We start from the raw sequence: 26,975 nt of genomic DNA on the forward strand, positions 1-26,975 counted from the left end.
TCTCCCCTCCCACATAGACGATTTTAAACCTAAAATCCCATTTCTATGCAGAAGATAGCTGGGACACACAGTCATGATATTTAAAACAATCCCTCAAGTCCACCACAATACTGGAATGCCTGATATTGTCTATCACCCAGTATTAGAGGCACGTTTATTTATTTTTTTATGTTATATCCTTATCCTTTGGCCTTGCCCATACAACGAACATCAGCCTACTTCATCAGAAGCTGCCAAAACAGTGATGTCCCTGTATCCTTACACGATGAAGCTGAATAGGACAGAAGTAGAATGATCACTCTGTGAAAAAAAATGTTCACCCACAGGAGAATAGGGTATTTTTGTCTTTTACCTCTGTATGCTCATTAGAGAGCACAATGATTGTCTGGTTTCACCCACATAGCTGCTGCTGGAGTATTTATTGCCCTGGATTAAGTATACCGCACATGCAGTCATGCATAGTTTCAGCTGATGCCTTCTCCTCCCTACCTTTATCTGATGCCAGAACCTGGCCTGGGGAGGCTGGTGGTGGCTGCCCAGCTGCTCCCAATTGCTCTGGGACTGCACCATGGAGCCATGTGCCAGTTCCAGCCCTAGAGAAGCTGGTGGTAGCTGCCCAGCTGCTCCTGGGGTGGGGGTGGACCCTGGCCGCGTGCTGGATCATTGTAGCTGTGGACATATGGCTGCAGGTTTTGCATCTGTGGCTCTGGCATGGTCTAGCATCACTGGGTTGGTGTGTCCTGCCCTATAAGGAGCTTGCTTTTGATGATGAGCAAGGAAAGGTTGGGGTTAATGTGAAGGTCAGACGTGGGGGTTCAGAACAGATTTCTTTCAGAATGGGTGATAGTTGTTTCACGATATCCAGCGTGGGATAGTAGGTGACAACTAAGGGTGTTCATCAGAGGGCTCCCAAAATATTTAAAGGTGTGTTATTCTGTTCCTGTACACTAGAGCAGCATTACTTTGCACAGTCTCAAATGAAGTAAATTGGTATTATTAACTGATTTTTTTTAAATAAATCTGTTTGCATTTGAGGCAATGTACTTCAGCACAAAGACTGACTCTCCATTGTTGCATGTCCAATATCATGTGTACTTAACATTATATACCTGATCCTGCCATAAAAATTAATCTTTTCTTTTGCTTTGCAGCTCATGTTATTTAGAAAGCAAAGCATAGCAACAGAGGCAGGTAAATTGCCCAGTGCTGTGTCATCTAATATCCCCTCCCCTTTATTTTCTATAAAAGCCATTAACTAGCAATGATCAACCATGAAAAGGAAGGTTTATTCACTCACTCCTCCCTTCTGACACTATGAACAACATAAGGGACCAGTTTGGGAAATGTAGAGGATTTGATGCCCGAGGTATGTAACAAGAAATATTATAATGCATTCACATATACTTTACTTGCCTTCACATAGGTTTTTAGCATCCATGATGAAAGAAGGGTGGAATAATCTTCTTTCATTTGGGAGCTTGCTCTGAAGTATTATTGATGTAGGGTGAGACTACATGAAGAAGAGGAGAGAAACAAGAGATGTAATAACATGTAATACTTGTAATGAGTGTGATACATAAAAATATATATTTAGAAGTAATAATAAGTTATCTTTTAATGCTGTACTATTAACTAGATAAAGTTCCCTATGAAAGATGGCTTTATTTAATAATTGGCAGATTTTAAGGCTAGAAAGGAGGGTCTATTATGATAATCTAGTCTGACCTGCTGCATAACACAGGCCATAGAATTTATCTGAATTAATTCCTTCTTCAGGTCCAATACCTGTAGTTGAACTAGAATGTACCCTTTAGAAAGAAATCCAATCTGGATTTTAAAATTTTCTAGTACTGGACAATCTACCACAACTTTTGGAAAGTTATTCCAATAGTTAATTATCCTCAGAATTTTAAAAAAATGTGCCTTGTTTCTTGTCTGAATATGTCCAGTTTCAAATTCTGGTCACTGGATTTTATTGTACCTTTGTGTGCTAAGTTCAAGAGCTCTCTGTTATCAGATTCTTGTTCCCTGTGTAGGTATATCTAGAGTGTGAGCAAATCATTTATTTTCTTTGATAAGCTAAATAGACTCAAGGATCTCAAGGCTTTTTTCCCAATCATGTAATCATTCTCATGGCTCTTCTCTGAACCCTCCAGAATTTTTCCACATCCTGCTTGGTGTGGGCATCAGAACTGGACAAGGTGTTCCAGTAAGAATTATACTATTACAGATACAGCGATAATATAACTACCCCATTTCAGTGCAATATTCCCTATAGCCCTTTTGGCTGCAGCATTGCACTAGGAGCTCATGTTCAGCTGATTATCCCCCATGACACTCAAGTCTTTTTTAAAGTCACAGCAGCTCAGAATAGAGTCCCTCCAGCCTGTATAGCCTACAGTCTTACATTTGGCCATATTGAAACTCATAGTGTTCAATTGTGCCCTGCTTTCCAACTGATCCAGATCTCTCTGAATAGTGACATGTCTTCTTCCTTCCTTTCCATGCCCCCAATGTATGTGTCATTTGCAAATATTGTCAGTGATGATTTTAGGTTTTCTTTCAAGCAACTGATAAAAATTCTAGGTAACATACATACAAGAACCAGTCCCTGGAAGATATCACTTGAAACACATCCTCTTTATGATGATTCTCCATTTACAATTATACTTTGAGCTCTATCAGCTGGCCACTGTATACTCCATCAGATTGATTTGGTATTTTTCTAGTTTTCTTAATAAAAATGTGGTGCCAAGTCAAAAGCCTCACAGAAATCTATTAGATCAATATTATTGCCTGCATCAACCAAACTTGTCATCTCATAAAAATGGATATCAAGTTAGCCAGGATCTATTTTTCCATAAGCTCATGTTGATTGGCATTAATTATATTTTCCTCTTAATTCTTTATTAATTGAAACCCATCTCAGCCCTTCTATTCTTTTGTTTAGTTAAATACCATTAGCACTTATGTTGTTACATACACTTAGACACAAATCTCAAAACAAATTACCTGTGCTGAATTACATACCTGAATTCACATTGCAATTATATGATCAGAAAGGTTGAGCTAACATATTTAGACATTGCTGTAGGTTGCTCAATTACCATAGACTTCTACAATTAGGCTACGTCTACATTGCACTCTCTTGCACAAGAACATATGCAAATGAGGTGCAGCAATGAATATCACCACACCTCATTTGCATATGTTCTTGCGCAAGAGAGCGCAATGTAGATGTAGCCTTACAGTATTTTCATGAGGCATCTGTAAGTAACAAATACAGTCATGAAGCCCTCACTCACATGATGAGATAGGCTGAAGGAGTAGGTGCTAAGATACTTGGTAACATTATGTATTATTACCAAACTATTCACATGACCTATTCACATGCAGGACTATGTATGTTTATAGTAGTTTCTATGTGCAGTACTAGAACTGCATGTTTGCATTTGCTGAATAAACTAGCTTGAGTTTTGTAAGAGTATGTCCATTATGTGACTCATGGATGAGAGATGCCATATATACAAAGTGCTCCCCTAGCTAGTGCAGCAAGTAAGAGCAGAGATACAAGCAAATATGGCCTCTGTTATAAGGACTCCTTTGCAGGTTCAGACAGGGTTGGATTGCATATTGTGTCCTGGGGGAAATAAATGTAGACACACACTATGAATGCACTTTGCTTATGATCAGAGCTGCAGCAAAGTGCACATCCAGCTACCATTGATATAAATTGCAACATACATGCTGACTTAGGGAGAAGTTAAACACACCACTTAATTGTGGTGGCGAGGTCTGAAATCCTGTATGTTAGCTTGGCATCTCTCTAAAAAAACTCATTTGAGCATGAGAGACAGTCTACCTGGCTGCTTGTGTAGGGGTGATGAGGGTAGGATGGGTTCTTTTCTTGTGTCAAGATTTAGCTCAAACCAGTAAAAATATCTGAGAAGCCTTGGAATAAAAAAGTGCTACATAAACGTTTAAGGTGGGATTTTCAAAAGCCTTCAGCAGTGGTATAATTCTATTTCTGTTGGATACAATGGCATTTTTAAGAATAATTTCAAAGGGATCAGAGTCAGGCCATTTTACTTACTTATGAAAACCCAATCCACAGTGTCAATCCTACATACAGTTCCCAGCACATGTATGTTGGAGGTCAGGCTATCAGGAGATAAAAAGATGTGGAATAGTGACTTTTTTGGGTTTTTTGTGGATCAGACTAAAATATTGGCCTTCAGACAAGAAAAAGGCCTAGACTTTTCTTCTCACATTCAGCTCTGAATATGGGGGGAAACACAATGTTGCACTGTTGCAAAAAAATCTAGGAAGCTTTGTGATTACAGGTTGGACCTCCCTGGTCTGGCACCCTGTGGACCTTACTGGCCCCAGATGAGGGATTTTGCCAGACCAGGGAGGTCCAACCTGACCCCCCTGCCACCAGCTCCCTCCAGCCCTGGCCTGACTGCCAGCCTCCGAGCTGGCTTCTCCCTCTCACTGGTCCCCACTATCCTGACAACCCCTGTTTCCCTGCCAGGCAGCCCCACCGCCTCCACATGCACTGGGCTTTTGCTGCAGTGCCCAGCAGCCCTGCTACCTCCATGTGCACTAGGCTCTTGCTGCTGTGCGGGGCTCTTGCTGCAGCACCCAGCTCCTACTGTCATGCCAGACACCCCACAGCCTCTGCACGCCCAGCTCCTGCTGCCCTACCAGGCAGCCCCACTATCATACGTGGGACTCCCACTACCCTGCCAGGAAGCTCTACTAGTGCATATCAGGTTCCCACTGCCCTGCCAGCCTGAAGGGCTCTCAATGCTAGTTCTCCACTGGGACTCTCTGGTCCTAAGACATTTGCGGTCCTGCCGGACCACAGATGTTGCCAGACCAAAGAATTCCGGTTGAAATTGTTTCAACCTGTCTTACAATTTCTTCTTTGTTCCACTCTTCCTGTGGGGTTGAGACCATAATTTACTGCAAGTCCTGAAGGGGTGCAGCTTACTTCCTCTTGCTGTCCCAGCCAGCTCTGTTGGTCACCATACATTAATGACAGGCTCAAGAATCTTCCCATTTCTCACTCCACTCCATCACTTCATGACCACTTGCTCTCTGGAGTGGGGTGCATCTATTATGTAGTCTTTGTATTCTCTACTGTAACCACCAAATCCCAGGCAGTCTTAGTGTGGCTACTGAGAAGCATGAGAAGAGCTTTGTGTGGCTCTATTAGGATTAACACTCCATCTCTAAATACAGTGTGGATAGATGGGTTTGTTATTTTGGGGAAGGAGGGTAGTTAGTAGCGGCCAAGGGAGACATCTATCCTCAGAGCCTCAACATTATTTCTAGGTAAAGCTTCTTTGGGTTAGTATTGTCCTGTCGTTTACATCACAAGGTAACAAACAATATCCTCCATGCCACTGCCATGATCTAAGACATTTTGCCAAACTGCTGATCTGCTGATCCTAGTAGAGCTTGATTGTACATTGTTAAAATTCTCTCTTATTGATATTGTGCGGTAGAAGACTCTATTCTAAAACCTCAAAGATCGTTCAGCACTAAGAATTTTGTGTAATTACTGTATTTTCAAATTCTGTATTATATCTACTGATTCTGTAGCTCATAAACTATTTTAAAATTAATGAAAAAAGCTTAGGGTAGTAAGATAAGATCTCTCCACTGCAAAGGTTTGGAGCCAGAGTATAATCAAGAAAAATGCATATAGAATTAGATCTAACCTTTGAGCTTGTAGCCTTCTAGCTTTTGTCCTGAAACAGTCTATAGTAAGAGACTGACATTTCTTTTACAATATTGTCTTAGCTCATTTGTAAGACTCAGGGCCTGACCCTTCATAGTTAATAGGAAGTTCTGGGAACTCCAGCTGGTCAGCATCTCATAGCAGGGGTGAAACATTCCACAGATTTAAGTCCTTATTAAAGTATCTCACCATTTAAGCCTTTGTCATAACATGCCAGGCTAGACGGACTATTAGTTTACATTAAAGGAATGTAGTTAAAAAAACTATAAGGATATGGTAGGTCATGTTCTGCTGTTGCTAGGGCTTTTGCTTTCTCAGTGTCTGATTGCGTTGACTGTTCAGGATGGACTGAGCTACTCTTCTAGAGCAAAACCGGAATTCTAAAACACCTCCAGGAGGGAGAATTCTATTTTAGAAACAATACACCAGCTAGTTGTTAAACTCCTTTCTGGAGGGGCATTAGAACTCTGTTTCCTGAGGAATTCCTGCCAAAGGTAACATTTGAATCACTACATATTAAAAATGTTACCAAAATCCCTAATGATAATTTTTCATCTTATCCAATGTTAAGGATTGCTGGAAAAGATAAGGCTATACTTAACAAGGAAACCATTGCCTTCATTGGAGGAAAGAAAGAAGTTTGACCATGAGTTTGCCATATCCACTTCATTTCATGGAGTGCACAATATCGTCCAAACTCAGAGCAAGATACGAAAGGTGCTGTGGATATTGGTGGTCCTGGGTTCTATTACCATTGCCGCTTCACAAATTTTGAATCGATTCGCCTATTATTTCAGCTGGCCAACCACAACCTCCATAGTAGTTCAGTACGTGGAAAACATTGAGTTCCCTGCTGTGACTTTTTGTAACTTGAACAGGTAAGATATGTCAAATGCCTGCAGCAATAACAGATCTCTTTAATATCCTAAAATGCATTCTTATTCTACAGAACATCATTTCACATAAAACAGTACACTAAGACAGCCTATGGTCAATTTTCAACATGGTAGACAGGGAATTAGCTTCATGCTGCTAGTAGGAGTTGAATGAATAGAAGACATTCCTGAGCAACATTTTAAACATGTTAGTCCACTCAGTACATCTGACCGTTCACAGAGGACAGTTCTAAGTTATAACCGGCAATGCATGTATTCAGCATTAAGGGCCAAATCATGTCCTGTTTAAGTGAGCAGCTCCTGACTTATTTGAACAAATTAGATAAGCAAATCAAACAGAGTTTGGCTTTATAGGGATTGCAGGCTCTTTCTCAGAGTTCTGGGCAAAATATTTAACTGAAGAGGAAGACACTGGAGAATGAGAGAATTCTTTGACAGTGAATTTCACTACAGAAGAGAGTGAGATTTTAAGAGATTGTTTTAATACCTCTGAAGTCTGGTGTCGGATCAGCGTAGGCCATCAGAAATCATACTTTACTGACAGGTAGAATGTACATGCAATACATAACAACAGGGTCATGAGTATATTTTGGTGACAGATGCTCATCCTGTAATCTTTCCTAAGGAACTCTTGCCAATCCCATGAGAGAGGCCAAATATACAGGCCACATTTGGAAGCGTGGGAGGCTAAAACTTGTCTTCTAAATAATTTTTTAAGTTCCTGCATAGAAGAAACCTCATTATCGGAGGTGCACAGCCTGACAGTTCTGGTTGACATCAGTGCGGTATGTGGGTGTTTTTCCCTTTTGCAAACAGTGACTATTATTTAGGAAGTCACTTTATGAACTTACCTTTGAACATATTGGCCATAATACCCAAATTAGTTTAAAGTGCAATAATATTTAAATACGTGACGCTGATTTAGCTTTTAAACTTTTAAAATAGTATATTGATCCCACTCACTCATTAATATAGCAGCCATTAGGTACAATCTCAGAACCCATGCTGAGTTTCCCCACAATGTTTCATTGGGGAAATGAGCTTTCTTGTGGCTGATCTCCCAGCACAATGGGTCACATTTTTGACATCTCTGGGGCCCCCTTAACCTTCAGGCCCTCCAGCTATAAACCCATAGCAGGAAATGCAATGCCACTACTAGATGCCCATTTAGAATACAAAAGAAACTATACAATGATTAAACTGTGATTACCTTATATAGGCAGGCTAGTCAGATATGCATCGTGTATAGAGTGGTGGTGGGAAATATGACACAAATACTATTCAATTATTTTAACAATAGCTGCAGAATGTTACAGTTACTTATCAGCAATTCAGAGCATGGCAACGGGCCACTAACATGTCAGTTTGCTTCAACCCCCATCTGTTCATGTCAATCTGAATTATTTCTCTCTCGATTTAGCAGCCCTACTTTTGGAGAAATTGCCAGTCTTGAATATAGTGTGCTTTCAAAATAAAGTTAAAGTCAACGTTAACCCAGAAAGTAACAGCATTTTGTTGAGTTGCAATAAGCCCGCTGTTTTTAGATATTAAGATAAAATTGATCCATTTATTATCCTGCTGTATAAGGATAATTTAATATTAGCATTAGCATAAAATAGCAGTCCCAGAACAACTCATATAACGATGGCTTATTATTGTCTCTTCAATACCTTAAGTTCAAATCTACAATGGCCATTCAGCAAATCCTTAATTCACTTTACCATCTGAAGCTTTTAACATTTTCTACAGGAAAGTTGTTTTAGGCCCCATAACATTTTAGGGCATTTAAACTGATGGTAGGCATTAGATTCCCACATCTGTCCCAATTTATACCACTGTCTGCAATCAGGCACCCTGGTAGTAGATGTCAGCTGTGAAACCTGCCTAATCCAAGAAGCAGTCAAGGTAGGTATAACCTCTTTCACTGTGAGACTGCTGTACACAGAGGGTGAGCTGTCGAAGTGATACACACGGTTATTCTCAGTTTTCAGGTGAAAAGGGTAAACTGATTTATAAGGACCAAGACTGTGTTATCCATTCACTGTAATACAGAGTAAGGTGTGATTCTGGTGGATTAGGTAATGAATGTTTGCAGGAGAGTTTTAGAAAAAAAGCTGCAGCTACTCTTATAACTGTTCCCTTTCCTATTTACAGATTCCAAACTCATGCAGTAGCCAACCTCAAAATCGTTTTTTTCCTTTGGAGCATTGTGTCTGGAGTTCTTCATGCTTTTTATAGTAACAAGTTCTCGCAAGAGCTAAATGATTTCCTTCTGGGACATCAAAACTTCAGCATAAAAGAATTTACCCGGAATAATGGCTTTTATCTCAACAACAGCACTTTGCTAGAATGTGATTTTTTTGGGCAGCCATGTTATCCAGAGGTGACATTTTTGCTTTTATCATAACATTAACAATAAGACTAAAATGTAATATTGTCTCAAAAGCAGGCTGTTGATAGATTTTATCTACAGTCACAAAATGAGACTAATGATACTGTGAGGCACAACTCTAATTTTTAAAGGCCACCTTTCAAGTGTCTCACATTTTGCATCTACAAGGGCTGACCCTGCAGCCTTGTATATGCAAAACAAAACTCTCACTGATTTCAGTGGGAGTTTCTACATGTGGCATGACTGGAGGGTTACACCTAATCAATGGGATTACTCATGTGTTTAAAATTAAGAACTTGCCAAAGTGCTAGTCAGGTTTTTATTCCTCCCATGAGAACATATTAATTACATGCAGAAATAAAAAAATACAGATACTTAAAGAAAGCCAGAGTCACATTTTTTAGCAGAAATAAAACAGAAGACCTGATTTCTGACTGCTCTTTACATCTATTTTATACCAATGTACTTCAGTGGAGTCATGCCCCTTTACACTCAAGGGAGAACAAAATTAGAAAGAATTTTTTTCAGTTTCACCTAACTCTTATTGAGAAACTACAGCATGCTTAGAATTACTGAAAGAGTTGTGTTGAGTCTAATTTAAAACATTAGCAGTAAGACCATGCCCTTGGAGCTAAGACTCCAAAACAATGAAATACAATCCAAATATCAAATGTATTTAACCTCATTATTCAGCCCTACTACCATTTGACAAATATGCAAATCCATAATCATCCAATTTACTATGGCTTCATACATTCACTGGAAACTACCAACACCCAGTGAACTAAACATCATCTGTGGAAAATTATACAATTTGGAAGTGATCACCCATTTCTTTATGGAGAAAGCCTACAAAACTTAACAAGAATAAGACCAATAGGATCCTATCAAAGTTACTCTAAGTAGCCCACAGATTTAAGAGAATGACAGTCCTTCTACAAAACTCGATAGGTTGGCTTATGCCAAAGGAATCTCACACTGTGGGACTATTTCTATTAGTATTTGCATACTCAGCTGCCATTTTCATAGGCTCACAAGCTGATCATTAGAGAATGTAGCCTATAATACATCCTCAAACCCACTAGCTTAGATTTAGATTAACTTGTTTCAAATTTTATTCTTCTGTTTGTTTTCATTGTTAAAGGATTTTGAACATGTCTTTACTGAATATGGAAACTGCTTTACTTTTAATCACATGGATCTTCAAGCAAGGAGAAGAGTGAGTGTTTCTGGAAGAGGCTTAAGTTTACTTTTTGATATCAAACAGGTACAACCATCACAATAAAATATATATCTTATCATCCATTAACCTGTAGCTTCAAAGATTTGAAAAATTGAAGGGACCATTATTTTAATCTAGTCTGACCTCCTACATAACAAAGGTCATATAATTACACCCATACATTCTTACATCAAGCCCACTACTTCTGGGCTGAGACATCCATTCTTGATTTAAGAATTCAAGTGGTAGAAAGTCCACCAACTCCCTTAGTAAGTTATTTCAAATTACATTTGACCTGTATTGAATTAGTAACCCAAGGGCAAATGCAGGATGTGCTACAGCTTAAAAAATTAGAACAGTAATAAAATGAAAGCTAATTCAAAACATCTTCAAGATAGTACACTCTGCTTTATTCGCTGATTTATATGATTTTCCATTAAAGTTTGTTCAGAATCCCAGGAGACAGTCATTTGGTACCAAATACTGAATGTTGACTTCAATGGGAGCTGCAGGTAGTCAGTACCAATTAGGATTTGACCTAATTCATTACCTCATATCACTATTGGCATATTCCTTTAGATACCACCAGCAAATACAGAAAACTGCCATGTACTCAATGGGGAGGGAAATTTTCTAAACAAGATGGGAGGGGGGGAGTGGAAATCTAGGATTTCCCTTCCTATTAGAATTTCTCTCTAAGCAATGTTAGGAACAACAACAGTGGCTGGCTCTAGAGGGAATAATGAGTAGTGTGCTGGAACAGGAAGACTAGTTGTCATGTAAAAAGAGGACTCTCGGAATTCTGAAAGAAGCTTGGATTAGCCTTTTTGATTTTTAATGGAAGTTGGGGAGACAAGGGGAAAGAACAAATAATTAATTATTTTCTAAACTATGAGGAACTTTAGAGACCAAAGCACATTGGATTTACTTACTTTTATGTTTATTTGGTTTTTTTAATTGACAGTGGAGATTTGTCTGCAGGCACTGGAAATTTTAATCCAACCAAAACAGTGGTGCAGCTTTAAGCAAAGCTAAGCCTCAGAGGGTAAATAAATAACATGACATTGCTTTTCTAAAGAATTCTTTTTGTACCAGGAACAATTTACTGATGACCCTGCCTTTGGCTTTATTGATGCTGGTATAACTTATGTTATCCATTCACCTAAAGAACCTCCACATTTTGACGGCTTAGGCTTATCAACCCCAGTAGGTATGCATGCGCATGCTGCAATCAGCCAGCTGAAGGTAAGCAATTTATATTCACTATCTTACACAATATATATAAGTGCATTTCCAATCTGAAAAGTGACAGTAAAATTGACATTTTGAAGGTTCAGTATTTATGGTCTCAATGACTTCCAGGGGAAATGTTCTGCATTTACATTTAAAAAGCTGATTTCTTTCCTGGTAACCTATCACTATGATGATGGCAAAAGCATGTCTGCTTTTAGTTCCACCTTGAAAACCCATTGAAAGCTAGTGCTATAGAGCTATAGTGCTACTATAATTTGAGCCAGTGGCATCTTTATTAATTGGCAATGGTGAATAAAGGAAAGAAGGCACCTTGATTTTCAGAATCCAGGCAAGGGTTGTAATACTGGCAATTAGAAAACAAGCATATTTTTACTCGTGCACTAATATAATAAAAATAGTGCCCAACAGTTCTATATTTACTTTTTTTTTTTAACCAGAAATCACCAGCCTGAAACCAATGCAGGTTTTCTATACTATACATTAAGAGATCATGCATGAAGTGGATTTTCCACAGGGATTAAAATTACTCCCCTAGAATTCTGATAATGTCGTTCTTAGGAGGTTCTTTGAAGTCACATTTCCATAGGACATCCATATCAGAGAGATGTTTCAGGCCTGCTTAGCTGGGTTCAAGAGGAAGTATTTTTGACTACTATCATGTTAAACCATAAAATCAATATACACTGCAATTTGAAACAAACATTCTCTTCAGGAACACAGTGCTGTGTTTCTCCTTCAACAGTGTACACGATAGCTTAAAAATGAAAGGGAGCAACAGTCAAATACTCTTCTCAATGCATTTAGAATTTGACCCTAAAAGAAATTCTGTTTTCTGGACTGTTTCAAGATACTAGTGTTAGCACCAACACTTGAAATCAGTGCTTAGAGGGGAAGTTTCTTATCCTTCAGTGAAACCAGTCAGAGTGGATCCTTCTCCCTCTCGGAGACATATTGAAGCCCAATCTTCCAGGAGCTTGTGCTATCAGATTGCACAGAAGAATCGGTGCCTAGGAGAGGAACCGATGTACACTATTTTTAAAAATAGTTGGATTTTTAAAACTATACTTTGCTACTAATTTGAGGTTTATTTTGGTAGCAATTCTGCTTAACATTTACCAAAGCTTCAATTAACAATTTATGTGCTAAAATTCTGCCATTTTTTCATCTAAAGACAGTTAACCAAGAATACCCTTGGGGAGACTGCAATCCTAACCTCAAACTTAAGTACCACAAAATCTACAGCACCTATGGATGTCTCCAGGAGTGTAAGGCCAGGCACATACAAGAGCGGTGTGGATGTTTGCCATTTTTGCTTCCAGGTACTTCTTGGGACATGCTACATTTGTGCTTCTAAAAGGTGTTCCATGGCTCTTTTTAAACATTTTGCCTTGTCAAGTTTTACTTTCACTTTGGCTGTGTCCAGACTCAGGGGTTTTTTCGGGAAAAGTAGCCTTTTCCCGAAAAAACTTCCCCTGCGTCCAGACTCAAGCCGCGTTCTTTTGAAATTATTTCGAAAGAACGCGGCTTTCGATGGCGGTAAACCTCGTTTCACGAGGAAGAACGCCTTCTTTCGAAAGTTCCTCTTTCGAAAGAAGGCGTTCTTCAATGTAAATAGGGCTTCCTCGAAAGAGAGCATCCAAACTTGCTGGGTGCTCTCTTTCGAAAAAGCGGATTGCTCTTTCGAAAGATCTGCCTGCAGTCTAGACGCGATCTTTCGAAAGAGGCTCTTTCGAAAGATGCTTTCGAAAGAGCCTTTTCGAAAGAAGCCTGCAGTCTAGACATAGCCTGAGAGTACATCTACACAGCAGTGTTATTTCAGAATAATTGATGTTATTCCAGAATAACATAGTCCATGTCTATACTACAAGCAGTTATTTTGACATAATGTCAAAATAATGTCAAGCTGGAGGACTTGTAACTACAACTCCTGCAACCCTCATTTTATGAGGAGTAAGGGAAGTCAGAGGAATAGTGCTCTACCTTGGACTTCTAGCTGTGTAGACAGCACCAAAAGGTTTAATAAGCTATTTCGACTTAAGCTATGCATTGATGTCACTGAAGTTGTGTAGTTCATTTTGGCTTTCGCCCTGCTGTGTAGACATGCCCAGACATCTTAGAATCTTGAAACCCTCTAGGTCTGATGAAAATAGCATTTCTCATGCCAAATTGATGTTGTAGTGAAAGGCACTGAAAAAGTTTGACCAGTTCTAAACCCAACATCTGCTGCTGAGCAGATCCTTAATGCACCCTGAATACTTGTCTTATTAGGTCACAACTTTTTAGTGGTGCATAAACTTAATTGCTCATTAGTAGAGCTGGGCAGAATTTTCTGATGAATGAATTTAGTTGGAAAATATTGGTTCCTCAAACTTCAACCAGTTCATGACAATGGCTGGAGATCAACAAATTTTCATTCAATCTGTCATGATTCATAGAATCATAGAATATTAGAACTGGAAGGGATCTCAAGCAGTGTTCCTTCTAAGCTGCTCAGTAGCAGAGCTTCACAGATGATTAATGAGCCTCTTACTGGGCAGGCCTTATTAATCACCTGTGAAGCTGTGCTGCCACCACGCTTAGAGGGAACATTGATCTCCAGAAGTCATCAAGTCCAGTCCCCTGCACTCACAGCAGGACTAAGATTATTCCTGAGAGATGTTTATCTAATCTGCTCTTAAATATCTGCAGTGACGGAGATTCCACAACTTCCCTAGGCAATTTATTTCAGTGTTTAACCACTCTGACAGTTAGGAAGTTTTTTCCTAATGTCCAACCAAAACCTCCCTTGCTGCAATTTAAGCCCAATGCTTCTTGTCCTATCATCAGAGGTCAAGGAGAACACATTTCTCCCTCCTCTTTATAACACCCCTTTTAGATACTTGAAACGGCTATCATGTCCCCTCTCAGTCTTTTCTAAACTAAACAAGCCAAATTCTTTCAGTCTTCCCTCACAGGTAATGTTTTCTAGACCCATAACCATTTTTGTTGCTCTTCTCTGGACCTTCTCCAGTTTCTCCACATCTGTCTTGAAATGTGATGCCCAGAACTGGACACATACGCCAACTGAGGCTTAATCAATGCAGAGTAGAGTGAGGGTATGTCTACACTACCCTCCTATTTCGAAATAGGAGGGTAATGTAGGCATACCGCAATTGCAAATGAAGCCCGAGATTTGAATTTCCCGGGCTTCATTTGCATAAGCCGGGCGCCGCCATTTCTAAATCCCGGCTGGTTCGAACCCCGTGCCGCGCGGCTACACGCGGCACGAACTAGGTAGTTCGAACTAGGCTTCCTAGTTCGAACTACCGTTACTCCTCGTGGAATGAGGAGTAACGGTAGTTCGAACTAGGAAGCCTAGTTCGAACTACCTAGTTCGTGCCGCGTGTAGCCGCGCGGCACGGGGTTCGAACCAGCCGGGATTTAGAAATGGCGGCGCCCGGCTTATGCAAATGAAGCCCGGGAAATTCAAATCCCGGGCTTCATTTGCAATTGCGGTATGCCTACATTACCCCGCTAGTTCGAACTAGCGGGGTAGTGTAGACATACCCTGAAATAATTACTTCTAGAGTCTTGCTCACAACACTCCTCTTAATACATCCCAGAATAATATTTGCTCTTTTTTTTTTTTTTTTTGCAATAGTGTTACACTGTTGACTCATATTTAGCTTGTGGTCCACTGTGACCCCTAGATTCCTTTCTGCTGACCTCCTTCCTAGACAGACACTTCCTATTCTGTATGTGTGAAACTGATTGTTCCTTCCCAAGTGGAGTACTTTACATTTGTCCTTATTAAACTTCATCCTATTTACCTCAGACCATTTCTCCAGTTTGTCCAGATCATTTTGAATGATGACCCCATCCTCCAAAGCACTCTAAATCCCCCCGAGCTTAGTATCATTTGCAAACTTAATAAGTATACTCTCTATGCCAATATTTAAATCACTGGTGAAGATATTGAACTGAACCGGTCCCAAAACTAACCACTGTGTAACTCTACTTGATATGCCCTCATTATGCTCTTCCAGCATGACTCTGAACTACTCTCTGAGAATAGTTATCCAGCCAGTTGTGCACCCACCTTACAGTAGCCCCACCAGGGTTGTACATCCCTAGTTTATTGTCAAGAAGATCATGCAAGACCATATCAGATACTTTACTAAAGTCTAGATATACCACATCCACTAGCAGATTGGTTTGACATGTTTTGTTCTTTACAAATCCATGCTGGCTATTGCCTGTTACCTTATTATCTTCTAGATGTTTGCAGATTAATTCCTTAATTATTTGCTCCATTATCTTTCCTGGCAAATAAGTTAACCTGACAGGTCTGTAGTTTCCTGGGTTGTTCTTATTTCCCTTTTTGTAGGCAGGCACTATATTTTCCCTTTTCCAGTCTTCTGGACTCTCTCCCAACTTACATGATTTTTCAAAGATGATAGCTAATGGCTTAGATACCTCCTCTGTCAGCTCCTTTAATATTCTAGGATGCATTTCATCAAGACCTGGTGACTTGAAAACATCTAATTTTTCTAAGGAATGTTTAACTTGTTCTATTTTTATTTTAACTTCTAAACCTACCCCATGTCCACTAGCATTCACTATGTTAGGCATCCAGTCATCGTCAATCTTCTTGGTGAAAACTGAAACAAAGAACTCATTAAGCACCTCTGACATTCCCAAGTTTCCTGTTATTGTTTTTCCCTCATCACTGAGCAGTGGGCCTACTCTGTCCTTGGTTTTCCTCTTGCTTCTAATATATTTGTAAAATGTTTTCTTGCTACTCTTTATGTCTCTAGCTTGATTGAGCTTGTTTTGTGCCCCTTTGCCTATCTAATCTTGACCCTATATATGTCCATTATTTGCTTATATTCACCCTTCTCTGTCAGAAGTCTGCCTGACAGACTGCCAGGGATCCCAGTATTATAGATCTTTGGCTCTTGGTCAGATGCCCAACTTTGGAGCTTCCAAGAACTGGAAATTTGAAAGCCCTCTAATTAGGGCTTGGTTCACAGTTCTGCATCAGGCAGTCTGGATACCTTAGAACCCCAGCTCAACCCATATCATGTAACCAAAACTCAGGTTACAAATCAAGCATATCTACAAGAAAAAAAACTTAAGGAAGAAGGCTTAAAGGAAAAGACAACCTGTTGCCTCTCAATGGCTGTGACAGGGATAAATTGGCCAAGCAGGATGTGCCAGTAAGAAGTCTGGAGTGAAATCCTAACTTTCCTGAGGTCAATAGAATTTTGCAATTTACTTCTATGGGGACAAGTCTTTAGGCTGCCCTTGCACATAGTTTAAGAGCTTATCAATCAAATTAGTAGGAAATTATACACAAATCACTTCCTTTCCCCATTTCAATTATGTAATTAAGAACTATAGTTTCTGATTTTAACTCGCTGAAATATTTGGTTTCCATAATACATATTGTGTTATGCTCTAATAAATCCACAAGTATAATGAAATTTACTCTTAATTTTAAATTTTACCAAATTTATTTTTTGGGTTTTTTCTGTTATTTTGTTTCTGCCTAACTCTACTAATGAGCAATTAAGTTTACTTTCTACAAAAAAACAAAACAATAACAAAAACACTGAACCAATAGGCCAACACACTGAACCAATGGGCCAACCCTTTCTAATGTAGGTTCCTAAAGTAAGGCACTTCCCCCCACACACACATCCCCCTTTGGTTCTGAAATTTGATTTGTCCTTTTCATATGTGTTCTTTTTTTTTTTTAATTGTATCCTTTGGTATATATGGTTGTGACTATTTTCTTCTACTATTTGATCTGAGGAAGTGGGTCTAGCCCACAAAAGCTCATCATCTAATAAACCATCTTGTTAGTCTTTAAAGTGCTACATAGTCCTGTATTTTGGAAGTGAAAAGGCATTTAATCCAATGTACCTGATGTAATTCCCTCTGAACTTAACATTAGAACAACTTAGAACAGAAACTGGTCTACTAGCTTTAGTGAAATCGTTAAATTGAATTTGCATTCTTCAGGTAGAGTAAACAGATAGGGGTGTAAAAATTGGAATGAGGTAGGGAGTAAGAGACACCTATATAAGAAAAATCTCTGAATATTGAGACTGTCTCTATAAAAATCACAACATCTGGTTATTCTAACTGCAAGCTTTAATTATTACTACCACTATTTTTAAGGAAATGGAACAGAATGTGACCTAGAAAAATTCTACAGTTGTGTTTCTCCTTCACTCTGTAAGTAACAGTTTAATTAACATATGAATATTTGTATGTTCTTGAGCTCCATTAAAAGTACATCAGAAGGCTCCAAGCTAGAAAACAGGTAGGAAACCAATATGAAGAATGGCAATACACATTTAAATAAATGCCTTAAAAAGAAACCTTGATACCCATATTATGAATGCCACCTTACATTTTAAGAACGGAGACTGCCAATTCATTCCTTTATGCTTTTTGTTTGCCTTTCTTCATCTCCTAAATTTGGGAACTGCAGATTAGTCAGTTTCAATTTCCTACTTAGGCACAGCTTTACTTACCGGGTCTTTCACCCTAGTACAGTGGTCTTGCATTTCCAGTGCTACATAGGGTTAGTGACATTTTTAATCTGTTTTCATGAATATTTTTATGAGACAGCACTTTTATTTATGGAAGGTGCTGTATATAACCCTTCTACCAAAAACCTTATTCCAACAATTGTGTTGCAGAAAATTCCCTAGAGACGATTCTTGGCCTTAAAGGCCAAGACCCTGCAGTTCTACTCTGTGCCAAATCTGGCTATTCTGTGTGCTGCTTTTAAGTTTTGTTTCTCAAGTGTTCGGTATATTAAATATACTGTGCAAAAAATAGTAGTTATATATTATTGCTATTGTAGTTATTTCTTTCTAGTACTGGAATGAGTAGATAGCTACATCAAAGGAAGCACTAACAAATCACTAAATAGGAATAGTTTTTTTATTTCTAAAACAAAAATTGGTTTAGTACACTAATTTTTACTCATTCTTACAAAATGCATTCTCTTATTCAAGTACTGAGTTGATGTAAAACACCTTTTAAATATTGTTTCACATACCATTATCTGAACTGAATTTTCATTTCCAATGACACCAGAGTATAGGAAAAGCCACTTAGCTCAACATTTTGCTTTTATTAGAATGCTTCTAAGTGTTAGACATATACGGTGCTCAACTTAAATCTTTCATGACTAAGGCTGGATTTTTATCACCATACTTAAGGGAATCATTGGTTCCCTAATGTTCTTGTTCTTAAATATCTGTAATCTTTGACATTTGGGTATTTTTATGGAAGAGGTTTATCAGTCAGTAGATATTCTGAGAAGTAGCTGAAAGCTTCAAAGAGAACCTTGAAATGCAGAACAAAAGGTAAACTCTGAGTCTCATAGAAGGTCAATAGGACAGGAGCTCTGAGGCAACATAGCAGAGACACAAGTACTAGAATGGTAGGCTTTCACTGAAAGCTTCAATTTCAAATTGGGATACAATGTTACCAGATGCTAAAATAAATACATGTAGCTATATAATAAAGGCTGAGTATTTACTTTGTTAAAAAGCCTTTTGAAAAAAAAAAACATTTGGGATCCATGATGAGTTCACCAATGTTTACTCCGGGGAATCAACTTTTAACATTTTGACCACGGCTGAAGTAAATTAGTCCTGCCAGATCTTCATGTCCATTTCCCTTGAATGCATGAAGTTCTCTCTGTGTAGGATGATATAACTGATATGCACCTAACTGGAACAGAAAAGTTAAGGGGGCCCCAAAATTACTAGCGCAATTTGTTAGTTACACCAAACTAGAAAGTTAAATGTTTATTTTGGAAAACAACTATTAGAGGACCAGATTCCATTCCACATCATTTTAGTGTGCTTAGCCCAGCAAAGAGCTTAGTGGGGAAAAGCATAAGCATATCTGAAATCAAGTTTTCTATGACTATACTCCTTGACACCCTCCCATATCCTACAGAAAAATTAACCTTACACTTGGGCTAGGGGAAGGACTTTGGACTATTTACAATCAGGGTAAAGGGAGATCCTGTAAACTTGGTGTCCTTTTTGTTTTTCCAGTAACATAAAGAGAACACGGTAACATTTTAAATTTATATGAAAGACTTTCTAATATCCTGCCTATAAAATTCTGACAATTTTAACTATTTTCTAGCACAATTACTTTTCCTAAGAATTGCTATGACAAAATGACATCCCTACACATGGAATTACTCACTGTCACAATGAAATTACAGATCTGAATATCTGTGACTTCAAGTAACAATGCCAGAATGTGAGAACACAGAGAAGAAGTGCAAGACAGACAGAATGGATTCAGTCTACACAAAAAAAGTGACATATGCCGATCTTTAACAGGGATTCTTTTCAGATAGCATAACAACACTGGATTATCAAGATGGCAATATAGCAAATGGACAAAACATTCTTCCTGAGATTTTTCTTGATGATCAACATCAAGAAATAACCATTAGCCCATAGAATATTGAGATCAATTTGCAAGCACTTCTACACACAGAGAAACTTCATGATGAAAGTTCAGCAAGACATAGTCAAATGGATTAGCATCGCGTCTTAGTGGTAAAAGACCTACATTCCCATTTCCAGCTATACCAGGAACTTTCTGTGTGGTCTGGCACAAATTTTTTATGAAGACCTGAGCATCCAGCTTCCAACTGAAGTGTGAGAAATGCAAGGTCTGAACATCTAAAAAAAAATCAGGCAGTTAAAGTGTTGAGTGCCTCCATTTCCACCTCCATAAAATGGAAATGATACTTATCCTCTTCTGTGAAATATTTTGGGGTTTACATATAAAGATCTGTCTATCAAGTTTACGTTATTTATTGGGGTCAATTAAATTATATTGGCTAGTTTCCCAAACTTCCTTTGTATAAGACAAAACATTACAAACTTTGCATTCCTATGAACATATATTTTATTGATTCCTTTTTCCCTGAAATTTCAGATAACATAGAACTAAAGGGACTATGTACGGTAGGAACCCACAATTCCACTTGCCCTGCACCTTGTGAAGAAACTGGTTATCCCACTAGTGTCACCTATTCAAGTTTTGCAAGTGAAAAAGCCTTAAAATACCTTTCCACAAAGCTGAAGAAAAGTGCGGAGTACATCAGGTAATCTTATTTAAAGCTCTGTCTTTAAAAGGAATATGTTGGATCACTTACAAATGCCATCTTTACTGAAATATTTAAAGGGCCTGACTAAAATGTGACTCTGTTCAGTTATGTAAGATGTTACAATGGATAAAATATTAAGAACAATGATGTTAATAGATGTAAAGTATTCTCATGGGAAATTGGCCAAGACACAGTATTGTATTGTTTTATCTTTCTTGCCATGTGGGTATCAAATTAGATAACCTGTGTTGAGACTAGTGGTTTAAAGTATTTTCCCCAGCAATTATCCCCATATTACAAATATAGCTATAATGATTTGGAACCTCTCTTCCCATCTAGAGAAGAGAAGAGTGAGGGGGGATTTGATAGCAGCCTTTAACTACCTGAAGGGGGTTCCAAAGAGGATGGAGAGAGGCTGTTCTCAGTGGTGACAGATGACAGAATGAGGAGCAATGGTCTCAAGTTGCAGTGGGGGAGGTCTAGGTTCTATATTAGGAAAAACTATTTCACTAGGAGGGTGGTGAAGCACTGGAATGGGTTACGTAGAGAGGTTGTGGAATCTCAATCCCTAGAGGTTTTTAAGGCCTGGCTCAACAAAGCCCTGGCTGGGATGATTTAGTTGCGGTAGGTCCTGCTTTTAACAGGGGGTTGGACTTGATGACCTCCTGAGGTTCATAGGGCTGACCTTCCAAACCTATGATTCTACCCACAAAGGAAGAGGCAGTGCTCAGGGTTCCACCTGAAACCCATTCATAACCCCCAGGAAGAGAGTTTGTGCAATAGGCAATACTGAGATCTTGGTCCTGATGCAACTCAAGTCAATGGCACAACTCTACCCTACATCAGTGGAAGCAGGATTTTTCCTTCCCTAAAGATAAGTAGAAGTATTTATAAAACCTGAGCAAAGTGAGCTGTCTTAGTGTGGGCCTGTTGCTGTGGGTTTAAGATTATAGGTTGAATACTGTGTTTTATCAATATTAGGCTTAATATAATTCACCCCTTACACCAAGAACGCAGATAATATTTGATGCTATATTATCTAAATAAAGGTAGGCAATACAATACTGTTTATAAGATCATGGAATACTATAAAGGACACATTCCTTAAAAGGGAGTTATTTGCTTGGGAAAGAGATCTTTCAGAAGCTTGTATGATCTATTTTATCGATTGGTTCAATAATATATATCATACACACATATAACCTCACCTCATAGGATTACATTAATTCAATACATACAGATTTCTGGCTAGCAAATGTATGAACTAATGTAATCTAATTTCTCTTCTAATTTACAACAGGAAAAGCATCAGCAAGCACTTGATATACTTTGTTTTGATAGATTCATATGGGATTTATTTAATAAAAGTACTGACTTACAAATCTGAACAGAAGAAGAGAACAACTTATAGAACATAAGAACAGCCATACTGGGTCAGACAAAAGGTTCTTCTAGCCCAGTTTCATGTCTTTTGACATTGGCGAATGCCAGGTACCCCAGAGGGAATTAACAGAACAAGTGATCCACCCTCTGTCACTCATTCCCAGAGATTAGGGACACCATTTCTGCCCATCCTGGCTAAAGTCCTGGTCTTCACAACATCCTCTGGAAAGGAGTTCCATAGGGTGGCATGTCATTAGGAATTACAATCTGATTGTTAGAGATTCTAACTCAGTAAGGGGAGCCAACAGACTTACCAGGCACCTTGACAAGATGGGGTAGTGGCTCCAGGCTCCCAGAAGGGGTGGGGCCTCAGGTAGAAGGGGCAGGAATAGGGCAGCCATCAGTGCCACCAAGACTGCGGCATACCAGCCTCCCCCTCAGTCCATACTTAGCCTGGAGTGCAATGCCCAGGGTTCTGATGGTGATTTAAAGGGCCTGGGGCTTCAACTGCTAAAGTAGCAGCAGCAAGCAGCCAGGAAAACTAGGTCCTTTTGAATTGTCGAGGCCTGAGACAGTTGCCCTCCTTTACCTCTCATGTTGATGGGCCTGAATTCAATTCATAGAACTGTTTGTGTATGTGTAAGCACATTTGGAAGCACAAGCATTGTAGAATCTCAGAGTTATAAAAGCTTCAAGAATGAAGATTGTTTATAACTCTAAAAAAAGTAAGGGATGTCCTGTCCTCTCCTGTCCTGTCCTTCTCTTCTGCCTGATTTTGTACTTCCAGTTCGACATGAGGCATGTGCTTGACTGCTCAGTTCATAACACTGGTGTTTATAATTAAGGTTCTATAAAATGCAGTAGTTATTAATAGTTTCATGGACAGATACTATACACAGAAAAAGACTGTAGGTGTTTTAAAGAATTGTTTGGAAGTTTTGGCCCATAAAATATCCAAGTTGCTTAATTGTTTATGAGTGTGTTAAACTTCCTGTTCCTGAAACCATGGTGTCTCTTGCATGTGAACAAAGGGCATGCAAATTAAGTATATTATTAATGGAAATCTATATTAAGCCTCTGAAAATTCCACAACAACATTATTATGTATTTTACTTTGTCAATTATTTTATTGTTTGTAAACATTAGACAAACCAGCAATTACTCAATTAACCAAGTCAAAATACAAAAAATTCTTCTGTAACCAAGTCTGTAGCCAATATGAATCAAGCAAATATATTAATTAGGACATGCCATAAATTACCAGATGTAGGGATCTATTGATTTTTTCAGACGTAAAAAGGTAACGTTAACTATTTACAGCCTTATTACAAATATACACAATAGCAATTCCTTGGCAATGCTAGGAAGTGTAATTAATAGGATCCATTAACAGGGGGATTATTGTCATTAGATGGAGGACCACCTATGTCATGTACAGACCAGAATGAAGAAAAAAATCTACAGAAGAAAATTTTTGTTGCTCTTCATGGTCTGCTTTGGTCTTAACTATCTTGAGCAGTTTGGTATCATCTGAAAATCTTTACCCCTTTCTCTAGATCATTTATAAATAAGTTGAGTAGAATTGGTCCCAGGACAGACCCTTGGGAGAGCTTCAAAAAGATCTCACCAAACTAAGTGTTTGGGCAACAAAATGGCAAGTGAAATTTAATGTTGACAAATGTAAAATAATGTGCATTGGAAAAAATAATCCCAACTATACATACAATATAATGAGGACTAATTTAGCTAGAACTACTCAAAAGAGAGATCTAGGAGCCACTGTGGATAGTTCTCTGAAAACATCCATGCAGTGTGCAGTGGCAGTCAAAAAAAGCAAATAGAATGTTAGGAATCACTAAAAAGGGGATAGAGAATAAGACAGAGAATATCTTATTGCCTCTATATAAAACCATGGTATGCTTGAATATTGCGTACAGATGTGGTCGCTTTAGCTCAAAAAAAGATATATTGGCTTTGGAAAAGGTTCAGAGAAGGGCAACAAAAATGATCAGGGGTTTGGAATGGGTCCCATATGAAGAGAGATACAAAAGACTTGGACTTTTCAGCTTAGAAAAATGGAGATTAAGGGGGATATGATAGAGGTCTATAAAATCATGACTGGTGTGGAGAAAGTGAATAAGGATAAGTTATTTACTTGTTCCCATAATATAAGAACTAGAGGTCACCAAATGAAATTAATAGGTAGCAGGTTTAAAACAAACAAAAGGAAGTTTTTCTTTATATGGCGCATAGTCAACCTGTGTAACTCCTTGCTAGAGGTTATTGTACAGACTAGGACTTTAATAGGGTTCAAAAAAGAGCTACATAAATTCATGAAGGTTAGGTGGCCATTAGCCAGGATGGATTGGAATGGTGTCCCTAGCTTCTCTCTGTTTGGAAATTGATGACAGGAGAGGGAACATGTCAAGATTACTTCCCTCTGGGGCATTTGGTATTGGACACTATGGCCGACAGGATACTGGGCTGGATGGACCTTTGGTCTGACCTAGTATAGCTGTTTTTATGTTCTTATGTGATAGGTAGTGTGTGTGCACCTGGATGTGCCTACCAAAGTGGATCTCATAGGTGGTCCTCCATCTATCTTCCCCTGGTTTATGCATTGGTCTGGGTCTTAGATGGGGCCTAGCATCCAGATTTCTAGAGCAAGGCACCAGCATATATTTCCAGAGGCAGAAATTTAGGGTAGCAGGATACTTTTACATTGGAAGATGTAGCACCTACATCATTTGGCAGCAGTTGTACACTGGTCTTGTGGATCCCATTGTAACCTAAAACTCTGACATAGGTGCCTAAGTTTGGGGTTTAAATGCCTAAGTACCCTTTTGGATCTGGGCCTTGCTTAATATCCTTGTCCATGTGTGTTTGCCCCCTATATACAGCACTTCAGTTCTGGTCCCTAATGTGACTGGATTGCTGTGCCTATGCAAAGTTCGCTATAAGACAGGGATTTTGAAGAGGGAAATTCTGGCTGTACTTACATAGTCATAAGCAGATAAGCTTCCAACACTTTGCAAGAGAGACTATTCCACATTCTGGTAGACAACTGCTAGAAAATTTTCCCTGATGATCATCTTAAATTTACTTTTGTCCATTTCATTTCATTGCACTTTAACAGTGCTGGTTATTTCTTTTTCCAATATTAATTTAATTTCTAACTATACAACTAATGATAGAAAAAAGTAGCAATAGTAACTTTCGAATTATGTTGTATGTGTATTTGTCATTAGGGAGAATCTTGTGTATATTGACATTAAATATCATGATCTGAACTACAAAATGACTCGGCAGCAGAAGGCCCTGAGCGTGGCTGAGTTGCTTGGTAAATATTCATTGGTTAATACTTTTTTTCTTTATATCTATTCTTTTTCCACACACTCTGGTCAAGTTTCTAAATGAGGCGAATGCCTACCTTATCCTGTCAATCACTGTTACAGAACACATTCTAGGAAGAATGTTCTGCTGTTCCTTGAAAAGGCTCAGTAGCGTGGACAGCACCTTTATTGCAGATTAAGAGCCTTATTCTGCTTCATTGTCTCAGGTAGAGTTCTGCCACTTGCCCTAAAAAATTGTTGCTTATCAAATTTCTTATCAAATTTTTCTTAAAAGATTGTAAATACTGTGCAAGGGTTTTGTTGGGTTGTAGGTTTTATTTTGAACATTTAAGCATTAGATTCATCTTCTCCCGTAAACATTCAAACACATTTAATTTTTTTAAATGATAAATTAGGTGTTTTTTAAGTGATAAATTAGCTTACTTAGTACTTGAACCTGGCAGGATTTTCTTTGCTGGCTAGACTAAACCAAATGCTTAGGCTGATATGAGTTTATTTTCTTCTATTACAGCTGACATTGGTGGCCAACTGGGTTTGTTTTGTGGAGCCAGTATGATTACAGTCATAGAAATAGTTGAATATATTTTCACCAACTTCTGTTGGCTGTGCATCTTTCTTCTACTGAAAGCACCAGAAATGCCTCAGTGGAATATTCCAGCTCAGACAGAGCAGACAGACAAGAAGAGAATACAAGAATGCTAATGGCTTGTCAAAGAACCAAGCCTCGCTGTCTGCTGTAACTTGTCTTTATTTTTACAGATATTAAGATAAAATTGATATTTAACCTTAACTGGTTTTTCTTGCTTAACAGCTATAAATAATGTAACAATGCAATTCTAAACAGTAGTCACTGGAAAAACTCTGCTTCCTTCTCTTATGATGAAACATGTCATCTTTATCTAATCCTTGTAATTTTTAGTGGCTGAACGAATGATTTATGCTGGCACATAACATTATTGCAAGTGTGACACAGAGTTAAGGACCCTAACAGTTTGGGTAAGCAAAATTAATGGTCTCACAGAGATGATTTTAGCTCCCCAAGGTCACCCACCGTTACCCACAAACAAATCTAGTTATTATTACAGAAGTGATGATAAATTACCAGATGTAGGGATCTATTGATGAAGAGGGGATCCCCACTGACCACAAGATTTTGTGCTGCAGTCCACCTGCAATTACAGTTAAAAGTCTATGGAAGTTCTGCTATGGAACTAGCTCAGTGGAATTAGCTGTTGTCCTGTAACACCATGTTTCTCAACCAGTGGTTCAAGAACCCTTAGGGGTACTTGAGAGAAGTCTGGTGGGGGTACATCAAGACAACTGAAATTTGGAGAAAACTGAATTTTTGTTTTAAGTTTTACAGTGCTTTATTATTTTTGTACTTTTTACACTGAAAAATTTCACTGCCCACCCAGCTATGATTAAGTTGTTTAAACAAATGTGTTGCAATGGTAGGAAAAACTTGTGTGTCTGAAAACTGTAAGTACTGGGAGTACTTATTTTTTTTAAAAGGGATACTGTATAAAAAAAAAGGTTGAAAAACACTGCTGGAACACACAAGATTTAATTTAGGGTGTGTCA

At 38.6% G+C, this 26,975-nt stretch overlaps 1 protein-coding gene across 1 annotated transcript; it reads left to right on the forward strand.

The window, feature by feature from the left end:
- The first annotated feature begins 1,314 nt into the window (after positions 1–1,314).
- Positions 1,315–26,970, forward strand: ASIC5 (acid sensing ion channel subunit family member 5). Its single transcript, XM_006119672.4, has 10 exons — positions 1,315–1,366; positions 6,321–6,627; positions 8,800–9,028; positions 10,182–10,304; positions 11,355–11,504; positions 12,685–12,832; positions 17,679–17,735; positions 20,487–20,655; positions 25,290–25,381; positions 25,906–26,970. Exons 1-10 carry the CDS (start codon positions 1,315–1,317, stop codon positions 26,094–26,096), a joined length of 1,518 nt encoding a protein of 505 aa, XP_006119734.1. The 3' UTR covers positions 26,097–26,970.
- Positions 26,971–26,975: the final 5 nt, after the last annotated feature.

This window comes from Pelodiscus sinensis, chromosome 4 (assembly GCF_052426305.1).
Source record: "Pelodiscus sinensis isolate ZL-2025 chromosome 4, ASM5242630v1, whole genome shotgun sequence".
NCBI classification, from domain to species: domain Eukaryota; kingdom Metazoa; phylum Chordata; order Testudines; family Trionychidae; genus Pelodiscus; species Pelodiscus sinensis.